The 18,619-nt window shown below is 27.9% G+C and overlaps 1 protein-coding gene across 10 annotated transcripts; it reads left to right on the top strand.

The window, feature by feature from the left end:
• Positions 1–11,266: 11,266 nt before the first annotated feature.
• Positions 11,267–16,837, top strand: LOC103493163 (B3 domain-containing transcription factor NGA2-like). Of its 10 annotated transcripts, none has more exons than XM_051087152.1 (5): positions 11,267–12,759; positions 13,021–13,064; positions 13,257–13,352; positions 15,946–16,112; positions 16,814–16,837. In XM_051087152.1, exon 1 carries the CDS (start codon positions 11,532–11,534, stop codon positions 12,690–12,692), a length of 1,161 nt encoding a protein of 386 aa, XP_050943109.1. In that variant the 5' UTR covers positions 11,267–11,531; the 3' UTR covers positions 12,693–12,759; positions 13,021–13,064; positions 13,257–13,352; positions 15,946–16,112; positions 16,814–16,837. The 10 variants fall into 10 exon arrangements, with proteins under 10 accessions (XP_050943109.1, XP_050943108.1, XP_050943107.1 ...); XM_051087151.1 differs by lacking the exon at positions 16,814–16,837 and adding an exon at positions 16,531–16,757; XM_051087150.1 differs by lacking the exon at positions 16,814–16,837 and adding an exon at positions 16,528–16,757.
• Positions 16,838–18,619: the final 1,782 nt, after the last annotated feature.

Below are 18,619 nucleotides of genomic sequence, written 5' to 3'. Positions count from 1 at the left end.
ATTAGAGTACAAAACAACTTAAAGGCAAGATTTATTCCTTGATTTTTTTATAAAGTGTAAATATTTTATATTTGATAATTTTCTTAAAAACTGACAATCTAGTTATTCTATGATTATAAATATTAATTACGTCTTTTACTATTTTTTAATTAATATAATACACAAATTATAGTAATCTTTGGTAACAAAATTTTAGCAATATTTTAGGAAATTTCTAACCTTTTCTTATATATTTTTCTAATATCATAATATTTTAAACAAAAAAGTGTATGTATATATAATTTTGGAATTTACTATTAATTAAAAAAGATTTTATCTTTTGAAATATCATTCATTACCATCATCTCTAATCAATAAAATTTTGAAATCTTTAATTCTTTTTTCTTATTAGCAACCTTTTATTTTTTCATTAATTACATTATCTCTTATCAATTAAAGCAAGATATTTTAAATCAATATTTCATAGGGGCTATTGATAATATATTAAAAGATTTAACTATACATTATATATACCATGGTTTAAGTTTTGGTATATTTACATTATATATACATTATTCAATATATATAGAGAATACATTGTATGTATTATTTTGTTCTTGCATTTAGTAACTATACTTTAGTCTACTAAAAAATCAAATATTACCGTGTTAAATATACTTATACCTCGTTTTCTCTTTTGAAGTTTCTGATTGATTTTTACTCTCATTTATAAGAGCAACAATTTTTAATTTTTTTTTCATAAACCTTTCTTACTTGTATAGGTTTTGAAAATGAGACTATTTTGGAAAGTTTCAAATCGCAAGTGACTTCTCTTACATGCATTTTTTAATAATGTTAATATTAATGTAAATATTTTTTTAAAGAAAAGTTAATGGTAAGGAAGGATTGAAAATATAAATTGAGTGAGAATTTTATATAAAATAATAGTCTATAAGTTATTCATATTGTAAAAGAAGTAGAAAAGTTTCGACAACCGTAATATATTAGACCTAATTATTTAGGCTGTATGTATATATGTATAAAAAGTCATAGTCGCACTTTGTGGACAAAGATAGTATCTATGTTATTTTAAGCTTACATTAACCACACTATTGTACATACTCCCAAACTTTCACATAACCTTCTTATTCTAATGAGACATATATCAATTGATTCATTCATGTGGGTGTCCTTCTGCTCAAAATGTCACTAAAAATTGTTCCACATATTGATACCTAACCCACTCCTCACCTTTTTTCATGCTAATCTTTCACATGTGAGAGAATACTAAAAAATCTGCCATACCACATATAAAGACAACCTCACTTTTAATTAGGTTTCTATCCTAACTATCTTTTAACTTTAAAACTTTTTTTTTTCTGATAAATCATGTTAATTCAAGATAGTTAATTTGATTGTAAAATTTTTGTATATTAGAATTTTAATTCAATAAGAACTCTTAAATATTTTATGAACTAATTTTGTGTCTAGTAGTGGATTGAAAAATTTTAGATGATAGTTCAATTAGTAAGTACAACTGAACTTTCACAATTGAATTGATTTAGCTTCTAATTAAAGTTTCGTTTGGGAATGGTCTAACACATTTACTCTAATAGTCCATTTCGCCATTACATTACAACTAAGTCTAGACACACTTTAGAATTATGAATGGGTAGTTTTCAAAAGAAATTCTAGCAAAATGGTCCAAATTGATTGACTTATGAAAATTTAGGTGCACAACTAAATCAAATTATATCCTTCGAGCAAAAACCGAAAGAGAGATTGTAACTAAATTGATAAAATTTTTCAATATTACCATTCCAAATTTCTTTTTTCTTTATCCTATTTACTATTTCTTATCTATCATTTTCCTAAACTCAAACTATTATAATTCAGAAATGATAATAACTAAAGAAAACAAGAAGTATATACATAGATATAAGGGAGCGTATGAAAACAACCCATCAATCTCTCGTCCTAATTAACGCACACAACCAAAGATTAAAGGAAAGAAAAGAAAAAGAAGAGGCGCGAAGTGGAAGAAGTAGAGTGTGTGCGTGGTCCAAAGAAGGCATGTGCATATGCGTGCATGCGTGGCCGGGGCGGGGCGGGACGGGATGCCGGGCTTTGGGCTTCGGCTTTAGCCCTTTCCGTTTCTGGTGGTCCTTACTCTATCCTATGCTACACTACACACAGTACAACACATCCTATATATATATACACAACACATCCTATATTTTCCTTTTTCCCATAATAATCTTCTCAATTAAAAATCCCTCAAACAAAAATAAAAAATAAAATTACGGCTACATCGCATGTCATGTTATATATATATATATATATATATATATATTATATGGGCCTTTTCAAGGCACCACTACACTACTGTCTTTCCCTGTTAATAACGATGTGTCATACTATACTCTTCTCTCTTTGGCCCCCCTCCCCTTTTTCTAATTTCCTTTCCCTAATTAAATGTTTTCTACTCATCTTCTTTTTTGCTTTTCTTTTGTTTTTTCTTTTTACCCTATTTGTTGGACCATTTTCTTACACTCTCTCGACCTTCATTTCATTATGTTTTCATTTAATTTACGGTTCTTCTGTTTCTTTTTCCTTTGGTTTCTTTGTCGGTTGTGAAATGATGGACAAATGAATATGAATGGTGTAGAGAATCGATATTGAGATTTACATGTCTTTATTAACTATAAAAGGAAGGAAAGAGTTTTACTATATATTAGTAAGAATATATATATATATATATTAGATTGTATGTCTTTATTTAGGGTTAGAGTGTTTATATAATACATTCGAAACTCTAGGATAAAAAATAATGTAAAATAATGTAAAATATGACAAATATGAAAATAACTTAGATTTTGGAGGTGTTTGAAATTATTTTTATAATAGATTCCGACATTTTCGATAAATAATCTTTTATACTCACTTCTATCAGGCTTTTCATGGACCATTTACTTCATTTCATTAAGTTTAAGTTTCATTTTTAATTTCTAGTTTCCTTTGTATGGTTTCTTGTTGGTTGTGAAATAATCAACATAGAAAGATAAAAGGGTAGAAAGTAACATAAAAATTTATGTGGTTTTATTAACTGGACAGCAAATTTATTATCAGATAGAATACGTAAATTAGATTGCACATCAAGAATGTGTCTTTAGGGTTAGATCAGATTTATATAGTGCACTTTAAACTCTAGGGTTAAATTTGCAAATGATGTATAAATGTGACAAGTACAAAAATATCTTAAGTTTTAGAGGTAGTTGAAGCTTCTTATAATAAATTCAAGGTATTCCAACATTTTATTTGTATAATGTTTTATACTCATCTTGTATTATTATTATTATTTTAAAATATGCAATGAGTCAGTAGGTATACCAGAGCACTCCAGTAGATGAATATCTTTGTTTCTCCGATTTTTTTTTTCTCTAGCTTTTATGGACCATTTCCTTACCGTACTTCATTATGTTTTCGTTGCCGTTTTTCTATTTCTCTTCATTTGTTTTATTTGTTGTCTTTTATGAAATAATCCACAAATAAATATAAACAACAAAATTCTATGCAATGATTTACATGGTTCATTAGTAGTATGGTATATATTTTTATATATAGAGAATGACCCATTTTATTACTAAGGAGAAAAATATATTAGATTTTGCGTCTTTAAGCACAATGAGAGAAGTTTATATAACACATTATAAATTACATAGTCAAAATCCTAAATAACGTTAAATAATAACCTATGAAAATAATTTAGGTTTTGGAGGCCTTCCAAACTTCATAGTCCATATAATTATGGATTCATTGTTGGCAAATAATTTTTACAAGGTGGTTTTGATATCATTTTGTTTTTCAAAACCCTGAATTTAATTAATCAGCTATAAAACATATATTGGTAGATTTTATACAAATAATTTTTTCTAAACTAGAATTTATAATTTTCGTGGATCTATTATTTAATGGTTAATTATGTGAATTAATCAAAGTTTAGTTGATGATATTTGTTAAATTCGTGAGTTCTTGGCGGTTTTTACATTATTGGTTTTCCAAATTTAATGGATGAATTTGCATGAGCAGAGAGTAAATTGTAACACTTACCTTACCTAAGTCGAAAAATTAATATATAAACTTACCAAATTTAGGTTACAATTTGATTCTTTTTTTCACATGTACCTGATACATAAATTGATAACTGATCTCTAATTTAGATATTCCAAAATCGTAGATAGGTGAATCTTTTTAAAAATGTATATATATATATATATATATATATATTAAATAGGTCAAAATCAATGATCTATTAGGACTAAACTTGTAATTTAATATTAGAGATTATTGATAGATAGGTATAGTAGCTTAATTAGGTAACAAATAAATAAAAGATTAGATAGCAAATTAAAGAGAAAAAAAAATGTTGATGAACTTAGGGTTATGGGGGTTCTTCTTTTTGTCTGGCTAAACTGACACCATGGACCTGATTCTTTATTTTAAATAATCCCAATATGCATCAAATTTTTTGGTTTCTTCAAGGACTGACTCATATGGTGTGAATGTGTGTATTGTATAGTTTTATTTGATACCCTTCATCTTAGAATATATATAGATATTATTATTCATAAATTATGTATATAGAAAAAGAAAAAGGAGTACTACTTGAATGTTGTGTCATGAAATTGGAATTATAGTGATGATATCCAAATATGTGTTATTTTGTGTTCTAAAAACCATAGACATAGGAATCAGCCCTGTCTCCATAACATATGTTAATATATATATATATATATATATATATATATATATATATATATATATATATATATATATATATATATATATGATGGTATGATCTGGTGAGTGAATGATTATCAATTAGACCCAACTTTGACTAATATGAAAGTTAATTAAAGGCCAAATTATTTGTCTGTGTGCCCACCCCATTTCTCTCTCTCACACACTCATTTTCCTAAGTTAAAAAAATGGGTTCATAACGTTTTTGTTTCTTTCTTGGTTTTTAATCTATTTTGGAGAGAATTTGTGGGTCATAATTGGTTTTATGACTAAACTCACCAAGATGACGACTATAGTAGGTTTTTAGTAAATGTTTCAACCAATTTTGACAGTGAAAGAGAGTACAAACCCACCATCGTTTAGTTGGTCATCCGGTTTAAGTACATTTAATTAAGCCTTTGGATTTTTATTAAATATGTACTTGGTTTGAATTTTCACAAATCGAAAACCAATCAAACCCCTCCTTATCTCTAATCGATCGTCTTCGATTATGCTAGTTTTGGTCGATCAGCTCGTTTTTCGATCTATCGTGTTATCACCCCTATTTTTTTTTTAAAAGGAAACTTACAAGTTATGGGGTCTATAGATATAGGCTACATAACTCCATTTTATTAAAAATAGGAAGTTACACATAATGGGGCTAGGGCGAAGCCAAAAAACCAAGTACAAGAGTTAGTAGCTAAATGCATCTAAATTTAACAATATTGTACTTTGACTATAATGTCGAAAGAGGAGATATCTGCTCGACCACATGCCAACAAAGTTTAGAATGCTTTCCCAGGATTCCATAAGGCTAATATGATTATCATTGAAGATCATATTGTTTTTTGTCCAGTCAAATTGTCTATAGAACATTAACCGCAGTGTTATGTTGAACCTGATAATGTACCTAACATTGTTGTATTTGAGCTTACACTCGTAATTATGTCCTTTGTTTCTTGCTTAAAAAAGTTTATAAGATTAATACAATAGTTTCAACTTAACTTATCTCCTTAGTTAATATTTGTGAGTTAGGGTTACCTCATTCAACTTAAAAAGAAAAAGATAAAAGAAAAAAAAATAAACCCTATATTTTTTAAAAAAGGTTTTGATGCTTTCTTCTATGATTAGAAATTAGTTTTAATTTCAGCTTGGTCTATATGAATTTTAAAGTTAGAAGTAATTTTCAAAACTTTAGTTGAGTCAATATGATTTAGTTGGATATATTAATAAATTGTCCACAAAATTGAATAAAAATATTCAAATAAGACATCACCATATTCAATCTTAACATTTCTTACTTTTAATGGACTGATAAGTCTATTTAGTTGAGTGTATACAAAATAAATAATGTTAATTAACCAACACAAAAGTTTAAAATTTTAAATCTAAATTAAAAGTACTCACAAATTTTAAACAAAACTTCACAATTTAGATATTTTAAAAAAAAACTATGAGATTGGTTTTGTGATACTTATAAATGTTTTTCAAATTTTCATATTTTAACTATCTTTATTTTTTTTCATTCCAAAAAAAGGCCTTTAAAGCATTTTTTTTTCTAGATTTATAAACAACAATATTTGTATAGTTATATATCTCAAATCTGTCGAGTATATTTGAAAGGATTATAAAGGTGCTAAAAGGGTACCCACCTAGTGGGATGTTTGATACACCTATATATATATATATATATATATGTATATGTATATATGTCATGCTTCTTAGTTTAGGCATGTGAGGTTGAAAGGAAAGAAGACACAAACCATAGACATATACCCTTTTGGTCTAAACGATTTTGAATATATATTATATCTAATATCTAAATTTCAAAATATCGTACTCCTTGCATTGAAACAAAACTCAAAATTATAGAAGTTGTTTTGAAATTGAATTCAATTAACTTCAACGTTGAAATCAAAGTTGTTTTGAAATTGAATTCTTTTTCGAATAATTGTTTTCAATATAATCAAAATATTTATAAAATAATAAAAAGAAATTATTTATGATCGATAGGTTTCAAAATTTTGTTATATTCGTAAAGATCTTCTAACCATTTTTCGATAAACTAGAAATTAATTTGATTATGATGGATTGAATTAAGTGAATTTTTTTTAAAATGAAATAAATTATTGTTTAAAACATTAGAAACTATTTCTTCAACACACACACCTGTACTTTCCTCATGTATACAAAACACAATAAACTAATTGATTAAAAAACCAAAACCAAAGAGACCTACACTTAATTATATTACTAAAAAAAACAAGACCCCAAGTAGCAATTAACATTAATTAAATCTGAAAACCTCTTCAAATTAATTATTAGAGTATTGTAATTTTTCCAAAACTAATTAAGCATTCCATAGCCTGAAAAGTCACCTGACATATTTTGCTAAAACACATGTACTCTTAATTAACTATTAAACAAAACATTGGATAAGAGATAATCCACAACTAGCCAAGAGATTATAATCATTAATTAAAACTATTTTCTTTTTCTTAAACTTACTAAACTAATAATCCTCTCCATAACCTTCATGTGACAATAGTCTATAGTCTATAGAGTAATTTATAAACTAAAATTGCCAGCTGATATATTTGATAGTAATTAATTATATGGGTGTGGGAATAAATTAATGTTGAGATTTTGAATGTCAATATATTTAGAATTTTTTACTCTCTAAATCATTGAATCCCATCCCCTAATTTGGGTTTTTTATTGTTTGTAATTAAAGGGTTTGTATTCTTGATTTTTTTGGAAAAAAACATGTTAAACCTTCAATTTTGTGTCTAATGCTTCATAAATATATTTGATATTTTTCAAAGTTCGATGATGTTATTAACTCAAAAGTTGAAATTTCAAAATCAGAGAGGTTGAGATTGAACCTTCTATCTTTTGACTGCGAATTTCTCCACCCAATTTCACCTTCAAAGATCAAACTGGATGGAAAAATAACATCAATTTTGTCTTTTTCACGTACTCTTTCGTTCATTTGAGTTTGGTTTGTTCTGTTTTATTAAAAAAAAAAACATATAAGTAATTGCACCAGGACATCTCCATTAGATGGATACCCTCTTAGCACTCCCGTTTTATTAATATAAAGAGATAAGTAGCATGAAGCAAACAAAAGAGGGCTAGAGAAGCCCAACAACCCAACAAAATACAGGAGAAATATGAGTTACATGGAACCGTTGAGATTTAAAGCAATTAAACTAGGTGAGTATTCTTAGAAAAAAGAGGATGTACTAGCCCATAAGCCTGTGAGTGCTTTGATGTCTTCCTAAAGTTCAGATGAAACTTTCTCTTTACTACTGAACGTTATGTTGTTTCTTTCTAACCAGATACACCAAAGAGCAGTGGCCACTATGTTGAAAATTATAATGGTTTTTCTTTCTTTCCTTTTTCTGTTTGGTTCAATTGAAAATAAAGTAATTAATTTGTTTAAAAGACTTTCTACCTTTAAAATGATAAATGATGTCGGTTACTAGTGAAATAAAGATGATTACGACAAACTTCCAATGACTTATTAAACCAAAACTAAAGTTAGAGAACAAAAACTTGTAATTTAATATAAATAATGAGAAGAAATTAATTAGGTTATTCTTTTAATTAATTTTTGGAATTTTAATTTTGTGGCAACTACAAGTTAAAGTTGTTTACCTTTTTTTGTTTTTTCTATTTAATTCACGGGCGGGAATTTAATATGGAAAGGGTTTGTCATTTTCTATCTTCAACTTGTTTTCTATACAAACATTATCTTTTAGAAAAAAGAAAATTATATATGTGAAAAGCTAATTCACTTTGGTGTTTGCTTTATTATTTATTTAATACACATGCATAGGACAAATTATGGTTATGAAATATATATATATATATATATATATATCATTTCAATCCCATTGTTTGATTTTGATTTTTTTTTTTTACAAATCTAAAATTGGTAAATAAAATTAATAAAAGATGTAGTGTTGTTAAAAAAGAAAAAGGTATTAAAGCACCAAAAAGGAAGTTTAAATATAAAATATCTTCTCAAAATAGAGTTTGATTTCTATTCTTTAGTGCCTATCACATTTTAATTAGCAAATATATTTTAAATGGCATAATTGTTTGAAGTATTTATAAATATATAGCAAATATCACCATAGATTAAAAAAAATATTTTGATATACTTACAAATATTCTTAAAATAAATTAAACTATATAATATAGATGACTTCTTTGTGTATAAGTTTTCTTTTAATTAGAGAGAAATACACTAATCAAATATAAGTTGCTATTCATAGAGAAAAAAAAAGTGTGTGTTGTGTTTTCTTGCTACCTTCGGTGATATTATTATCGGAAGATTACACTTTTATTGAGATAATTTTGAATTAGTTTAATGAAATAGAGCGGAAATAATCCTAAATAATAACTTACAAAAGATATAAATTGAACATGGCACTTCTTCCTTTAACAAAATACTTGAAAAAGGAGGAATTAGTTGACACATTTGTAACACACTCATCTACGTTCATCATATAGTATCATAACCAATTCGAATTATTTTTTTTATTTTGAAATAATTGTTCACATTCAATATATAACTAATACTTTCAAAATCAAAAGAGGGTTGGTGATGCCAAATTAAAATCAAACTCAAATTCAAACTACAATTACTAAAGAAATTGACTTTCTAATTCTTTTTCTTTAATGTATTTATATATATTCATGGAAAATAAGCGTCCATAGTGAAGAACTTTGTGTGCTATAAAAGCTGGCAACTCAGGGAGCAATTGTTTGAATAATTTTGAGTAAGTTTTTGGATCAAAACTAAAAAGAAAACTTTAGGAAAAGCTATATTTTTTAAAACCATATTCAATTTGTCTAATTCTTTCTCTCTTAAAAAATGTTCAAAATAAAGCATAATTCAATTGATTTTTTTTTTTTTTTTGAAGCAGTGTGGGAGTGGGTTTTGGTTCACAAAGGGGTTTCCTAAAACAAGCATTTGATCATATAATGTATAACATATAGCCCTAAAGAAATTAAAAGCTGTGTTGGCAGCTTGAAATTGAAGCTTAATTAAGACTCCTACCTTATAATTATAATCAATTCCTCTTTATTCATTCTCTAATTTCTTTAATCACAATCACTTCCTCCAACTGCTTCCATTTGTCATTCTCCCTTTATTTAAGTTCTCTCCCTCTCTCTCTCTTTGTTGTTGATTATATAAAACTAAGTAAGTAGGAGTTGCTAATCTTGGTTTTAATTATTATATAGACATGTAGTAAAGTAGGGTGAGGTAGTCAAACCCTAGGCTATGGAAGCTGCCTGGGAATTGTGTAATAATTAAAAAGACAAAAGATGAAAAGAGAATAAGCTAAAATAAGTGAAACCACACCTTAGAGGGAGTTTGTGACCACAAAGTACATTAACACATTTTAATTATGTTTTGACATTTTTTTAACACTCTCGTCGTGTTTTAGAGTTAGAGATCTATTAATCTTGATATTAAAAATTTAAAATTTAATAAAAATTTTGACGTCAAATTGATAATACAAAAGCTATGCTTGTTTAATAATTAAATACAAAAATTTATGAATTAATTATGTTCGACCCTAGTTATCACAAAAGAACATCGAAAATTTTATAAGAATTCATTGACTATTTTCTAAACTTCAAAAGCTAGAGGGAGACATCACATCAAAAGTTTAGAAATTGATAAACACTTTCCAATTTTTGACTACATCAAAAAGTTTATACTTTATACAATGTAATTAAAGTATCTTTTATTAGTTCAACAACAAAGAGATGAGATATTAGGATTCAAAATTAACAACTTAATTCTATATCTGAATTGGTTAATTAAGTCAATTACATTTAGACTAATAAGAAAGAAAAAAAGTTAGCTACTAACTATACACTAATCGATAATTAACGGTGAAAAACTTCTACATCAAGTATCATCTTATAGTTTAAATAGGTTAATGTAAACTTTACAAACGTAATCTACTTCGTTTTCTTTTTTGAATGTCAAAAGTTCGATCCTCTTATCTTCGTAAATGCTGTAAAAGAAAAAAGACGTAGAAGACACAACTCGAGGGACCATACCATATATAATTCAACGTTTAAAAAAAATTAAAAATGGTCCTTAATTATATGTGGGGTTGTGTAGTTTTTTTTTTTTTTTTTGCCCAGTTGAGGAATTATATATTCCAATAATAACCTCATGGTCTCTCTAAACACAGCTGTCATTTTTTTTTTGAGCCACTTCCCTCCCTCCCCTATATGGGTTTTGTTCTTATTAATTAAATTTTCATCTTCATTTATTTATTTATTAATCAAAAAGAAAAAAATAGGAAAAAGAAAACTTAGTGTATATATAAACTAGGCTACAGGGATGTTGACACAGACAGCCTCACATGAGCCCAACCAGGTCAATACAAGGGGACCCTCTTCTCCTTTCATTACCATAACTCTCAAAAATAAAATATCAGATATTATTATTATTTATTCAATACCTTACCATACCATACTTCTTCTCTCTATTATATCCCTTTCTGGGCTCCCTAAGAGAAAGAAAAAAACCCTCTCTTTCAAAAGAAGTTTCAATTTTTCCATCTGGGTTTTGTGTTTCATTCTTGTTTCTCTTCAACTTCTTAGTTTTTCTTTTGTGGGGTTTTCCCGGTTTTTACTTTTGATGTAATTTTTCTCTAATATTTAATATAGTGTGTTATATATATATATACCCTAACTCTACTTGGCAATTTGTTCTTTGGAGATCCATATCCAAATTCATGGATGATTTTGCTTCATCATCTTCTAGATTTCATCATCATGACTACAACAACAACAAAGACAGAAGAATCCGAGATTTTGATGACGAACAACAACAACGGAAACAACAACAAGATCAAGAAATGGAAGAAGAATCTTGTAACAACAACAGCAGCAACAACAATAATTGTTCTATTTTTGTAGAGAAAGAGCATATGTTTGACAAAGTTGTAACGCCAAGCGATGTGGGGAAACTAAACCGTTTAGTTATCCCAAAACAACATGCTGAAAAATACTTCCCACTTGATTCTTCATCAAACGAAAAAGGTCTTCTCTTAAACTTTGAAGATCGTTGCGGTAAACTATGGCGGTTTCGTTACTCTTACTGGACTAGTAGCCAAAGCTATGTCATGACTAAAGGTTGGAGCCGCTTTGTCAAAGACAAAAGGCTCGATGCTGGTGATATTGTTTCTTTTCAAAGACCCCTTCATCGTAATCAAGATCGTTTTTTTATCGATTGGCGACGCCGTCCTCCGCACCCGGCTGTCGACATGCCTTTTCATTTCCACCGCCATGACGGTGGCACCAGTGCCGCCCAATTTCCTCCTCCTCCTCCTCATCATCACCATTTTCAGCTTCATAGCCAGTGGAATAATAACCCAGTGGCCACACCCTTATCTTTACAAAGGGACCACGTCCTCCACTTGCCACAGTATAATAATAATGTCAGTTTATTTCATAATACATATAATCATCATCATCATCATCATAATCGTTATCTTGACGGTTCGTATGGTGGAGCATCGGTTTTTTACCATTTGAGATCCCCAATCGCACCACCGCAGATAGAGTCGGTGCCAGTAGTAGTGGATGGAAATGGTGGTAATGGTACTGGTGGTGGTAGTGGAATTGGAAGAACGTCTGCGGCTAAGACGACGTTGAGGCTTTTTGGTGTTGACATGGAATGTGAAGTATCTGATGATGAGTGTGACGTAGCAACAACTTCGAAGACAATGACGTCGTCGTCGCAATTTCATGTTTATAATGGAATGCCGATGCCGATGCTGACGCCGATGACGATGCAGATGCCCACGAGCAATGATAATATATCAACTATGGAGTTCTTTGAGAAAGGGAAGTCGTCGATGTCGTCAATGTCGTCTTTTGATTTTGGTACTTGACAAACTGAATCCACACCTCCAAAGAAAAAACAAAGCTTCTTGGACAAATGAAGACGAATATCGAACAGTAAGATACCTAATTTTACTCTATTTTAGTCATTGTTTCCCTTTTTTTTTTCCCTTTAACCTTAATTTTTTATGGCTACATTCATGTAGGAAGAATCATGTTAGTAACTCAATTTTACATCAAACACATATGAACAAGGAAAATCAATGTGTAAAATGTTGAGTTATAAGTTTAAATTTCTAGTTTTAGCTACATTATGATCATACCTCTTTTTTATTTTTCTTTTTTTCTTTGGTTTTGTAATCTCAAGTTTTTTTGTAGGTTATTTTTGGATTAAACTTCAGCAACAAGAGTTCATAGAGCATGTAAGTTTTAGTGAATGAAAATTAAAGCACAAACAAATGGTGTTGTTAATTAAATTTTATTTTCTATCAAAAAAAAAAAACAAAAAGTTCATCCATTCATGATCTCATCTCAATTCAATTTATTCCATGTTGTTGTTCTTGAACATAAAATTGTGGAATTAAACTTTGTTTCTTATGTTTTTTTCTCTATAGGTGGTGATTGCTGTCTCTAATTCCTTGGACAAATTGTAAAGCCCATGCAGAGGTTTTGACAGATAAAGTGTTGCTGAGAGATGGCCTTTTAAACAGGTTAGTTTAATGTCATATAATTAATTAAATTAACTAATTTTACACATTCTCTTGATTCATTATATTAAACATTTTTTAATGACCTCTTAAAAAACCAAATGACTTGATTTGATAATCTACTATCTTGTCTTTTATCGTGGTTGGATACAAATTTAAGATATTTTTATCATTTCTCTCTTATAAATTTGACGATTTACGCAACGATTATATCATATAGTCATGATTATTTTTAATAATTTTCATTTTCTTACCCTCTCCAAACTTTAATCAGCAATGATGATAATGAAAAGTACATTTGTGTGTGTTTTTGTACTGAATAGTAAAAATTTGATAAATTATTTTTTTTTTTCATTCTTTTTAAATAGTATATTTTCATTCTCAGCTGCATTGTGATCCATTGTAGCAAACTGCTCTATTTCATTGTTTTTTTACTAAAAAAATCTTGAGATCTATATGATTCATGTTATGAAAATCAAACATTGAATGATCAATATAATTTCTGCAACAAAGTTTAAAAATGAAAATTTTGGTAAAATGAAAGTTTTGGTAAAATGAAAGTTTTGGTTTTGGAGCAAAGGATGGTGTTAAAAGAATATCAACCTAATTGATATGTCCCGATATACAGATTTCTATGGTCCGTGTTAAATATTATTATAAAAAAAAAAAGTTTTAAAATGAGAGTTGTTGCGGTATTTAACACATTTTTTTTAATACTTTTTGGTGGGATTGATGCCAATCAATTAGCCATAATTAAAGGATGCAGTTGACAAAAAAAGGGTTAATTGAGTGAACCAATGACTAGTTAGCCAAGTTAATTAAATGGTATCACCTAAAATCCCTTCTTTTCAGGTCATTTATTGCACAATTACACACACAAAAAGAACACATATATACCATTTCTCAATTTCAGAAAGAAACCTTGATTTAAGTATTTATTGTGTGCCAAATATTTAGCAGCATTCTGCTCTTAAAAGGACTAAAAGTACTTTCAACTTAGAAGCTTAATGATGTTAACTTTTTTTCATTACAATAATATAACTTCTTTTCATTACAGTTATATATACCTTAACTAGTATATAGAATTATATGTTCAGGTTAATTAGGACTTTAAATAAGATATTTGGACCTTGTTTGATAAAGTTCTTGTTTTCGTTTTTCGTTTTTTGTTTTTTTTGTTCTTTTATTAGTTTTTTAATAATTATGAAAAGATATGTTGTCCATAAAATTATATAGAATTGATGTAGTAGTTTTCCATATCCAAAATTCTTTGTTTTGACATGAATTAAAGCTTTTAAACATTGGAGTAATTCTGAGATATGTATAGTTTTCTTGCTTTATGACAGTGTAGTGACTATATGAAAAGTTTGTGTATAAGAAATTTCCTATTGACCATTACAAATAAATTATATATGATGAAGTGATTTTGGGGTTAGTTTCATAAAGGGAAAACATTTAGGATCAGTACTAAAACATAGAAATCACTTTAAATATCCTGAAGTCTCATTCATTCATCAAGTTTTACACCCTTACAATATTTTTCTCTCTTATATTGTTTACTTTTGGAGAGAAACGTTCTCTCAAAAAGTACCTTAAATTTGTATCATGTCTAATCCACAAAAACATGATTATCGTTATTATCAAGAGACATCTTTATTGGCAAACCAAGCTTAGCTTAACCATATTTAACATTACTTTTCATCATAAGGGTGCGAGGTTTAAAAATCCTCAAACCTCCAATAATTGTTGTACTTAAAGAAAAAACCTCCCTCATTAGAGGGTTTTTCTTTCTTCTATGCCTTTCTCTCAATGTAGCATTAGAGAGAAATGCTATACTTCCTAGGTCGGGTTTGTTGAGGGTGCTTCCCGGTACTCCTCCTAACCTCGAACGTATGTATATTTTTCGATAAAAGAATAAAAATAAAGAAATAGGCTAGTTTTGTAAGTGTTTGAATTCAAAACTTGACAGATATAATTACTGACCTAGATAGTGAATTAAGATTCCTCTCTTTATATATACACACTAGGTTATTTGAGTGTTACACCCTTAGATTTATTATTTGTAAATTTGAATTCTCACTCACCATTTTTCCTTTGTGCCCTTGTCCCTAAAAAGAGAAAAAAAGAATTGTCAGTGTAATAATAAGAGTCATTAATTTCTCTAGGCTAGAAATTAGGGTTATTGGTCGAAATATTAAAGCATTGTTTGGACCAAAAAACATAGCAGCTAAGCCAATAACAAACAAAATGGGAAGACACAAATAATAATAATAATAATAATAATAATAATAATAATGTTATAGATATTGATCAATTGAAATCTGGGATCAAGCAGCATCCTTCCTTTAATTAATATGTCTGACACTATTTATTTCCATAAAGGTACATATTAATTTTCACACACTTAAATTCTACTTAATAAAAAATGAAAACAGAAATCTAGTTGATACAATTACTACAAAAAGACAACAAATCTTTTTTTTTTTTTTCTTGAGAAGAAGTATTATATATTTATTTGAATATATATGAATTATTCTTGTTCTTATGATATTTGTTCATCTCTCTCTTTTTTCTTTTCTTTGGTGTTATTGTGCAGTTTTTGGATATATATATATGTGTATATATATATATATATATATATAAATCTGGCAGTGGGAGCAAAATTAATTCCCCCATTTTCGTTATGTTTGATGAGAATATATCACACTCAGAAGAAGCCAAGTTGGTGTTGGATATTATAGGTTTTGAGAGATCTTTCCCAAGGTGTGTATCTGGTAATTTTGACAATGTTACATCTTTTAGGAATTTCTCTATATATACTCTGCTGTCAAACATTCTAACATTGCTTTTGCAATACTTCAATATAAATATATATATATATATATATATATATATATATATATATATATATATCATTTAGAATTTAATTAATTATTGTCAATCTTATTGGTGCTACATATTAACTTTTCATGGGGGGGAGGGGATGTTTATTCACAAGGTTTAACAATTTAATTTATTCTTCAATTAATACAACTTGCAGGTTTCCTTGTGATTATGAAACTCTTGGTTTTACCTCTTCTATAAGTTGATATAATATTTAATAAATAAATGATGGATACTTTTAGTTGAAAAGTTGAATAAAAGCATAAACTGTTCTTTTCTTTAGAAGAAGAAGAAGAAGAAGAAGAAGAAGAAGAAGAAGAAGAAGAAGAAGAAGAAGAAGAAGAATATTCCAAAGTTATTAAACATTGGATTAAATATATCATTTGTCTTCTTTTTCTTTCTTCCTTTATCTAATCTCTACTTGAGTGAGAGAGAGGGGTAGAGCTAAATATACAATAAACATTCTTTGTAAAAGTACTTGTAAAAAATCGAAGCATAATGAGTGAGAAAAGAGTATTATTGAAATATAGTATTTGAATTGAAGTTGACACATTCCTGATGTACTCCTCGCCATATCTCAGGTTCAGAAGGAGGTGAAATTAAATGAAGAAATAATGAAATTAATAAGATATATATAAGGATGTATATCAACTTAGTTTGGTGCACACATAAGGTAAAACGATTGGAAAGTACTCCATATAAGAGTAGTGAGAAAATCTCCACTTTATTCTTTTCTTTTTCAGTTCAAACTTGTGAATTCAAAATGAATTCTTTGTAAAGAAGTTAATCAACAAATATCTTATCTATTAAATTGTATTCAAATGAACTAATTAGGATGCATTTTGAGATGCAATTAATGATAGAAGAGAGGTGGAACAATCTCTTTTTTTTTTTCTTTTTTTTCTTTCTTTCTTTCTTTTGAGCATTCGACGTTAAGAGAGATATCATTTTGAGGGAGATGCTGAGGGTCAAACACGAAAAAGACATCAAAATAATATTTTATGTTTATCTAATCCATGATACATATCTTGGGGAGAAAGATTCTCGACACCTAGGTTTTGAGTTTAATTTTTTGTGTGGTCCCTAAGTTTCAAAATTTTGTTATTGTTAGTCCTTACGTGTTGAGTTGATTACATTTTAGTCTTTTGAAACTAAAGGCTACAATTTTTACCTAATTAAGAAATATATCTAGATGCAACTACTAAAATCCCTATTTTCTCGTTTTTTTTTTTTTTTTAAAAAAATATATTACAATTTTAAGTTTGATATTTAACTTTTGTTTCAAATTTTAAATTTTACACTTAATTGTTTATTAAATATTCACTTTTAATATTTGAAATTAATGTTTATTAATTAATATAAAATAATTATGAAGAAATTCAATTTTAATAATGATGGAAAATAGGGAAACTAATTGATTTATTATAATTCATATAATTCTTTAAAATTAATTAATAGACCTCAATGCCAAACATAAAAGGTGAATACAGTTAGATGAAAAATTGAAGTGAAAAATATGAATCTAGAAATCTAGAGAGCATAAATCAAAACTGGGTAAAATTATAAACATTCTAAAAACTAAATTGAAATCAAACTCTCCACTTTCTAACAATCAAGTTAAGGGTTTGAATTGCAATTAGTTATATAAAATAATTTTGCCAACATGAGCTTAGCTCAACTAGCACCTATATATATTTGTGGACAAAAGGTCCCGAGTTCACTAAAAATACTAACATTTTCAAACTAATGGACCAAAATTCCTCCACTTTTTCCTAAAAAAAGATATAGATGGGTCAGTAGCTACACTAGAACATCTTCTTTCTGTCTTCACAGACAATGGTTATCTTTATACACCCATAAAAATGTTTGGTCATAATTTACCACATATAACAAAATTTATTCTCGATTTTTTCTTAAAATATTTTGACATCATTTTTTATGTTTCTTACCAAAGTGAAATGCACCTAAGTATTTGTTGAAAGGGTAGCACACTTGAATATGCATCTCAAAATGCACCCATCTCCATACATCCTCCACTCACCTCTCACATCAAAATTTAATTAAAATAATTTCAAAAGAGAAATAAGGATAATTCAACACGTGATAAATTCTAATTTGACAACTTAATGAGAGCGACGATGTACAAAAATAAGTATTATCCAATATATATATATATATATATATATATACACTTTTTTTTTTTTTGCTGGAATAGTGAAAGAGAAAAGGGGTTGTATTATGTGGGGGCTATAAATGTTATAGCTAGCGTAAGGAGGGAGGAAGAAAGGTTTAGGCAATATATATAGGGTAAAGTTATAGGGGATGGTGTGTAGAATAATGTAAGAATTGATATCATAATATTTATATATATATATATATATTGTCTC

Source organism: Cucumis melo, chromosome 7 (genome assembly GCF_025177605.1).
Source record: "Cucumis melo cultivar AY chromosome 7, USDA_Cmelo_AY_1.0, whole genome shotgun sequence".
In the NCBI taxonomy this organism is placed as follows: domain Eukaryota; kingdom Viridiplantae; phylum Streptophyta; class Magnoliopsida; order Cucurbitales; family Cucurbitaceae; genus Cucumis; species Cucumis melo.
The sequence above is the reverse complement of the archived record's forward strand: the minus strand, read 5'-3'. Positions and strand labels throughout refer to the sequence as shown.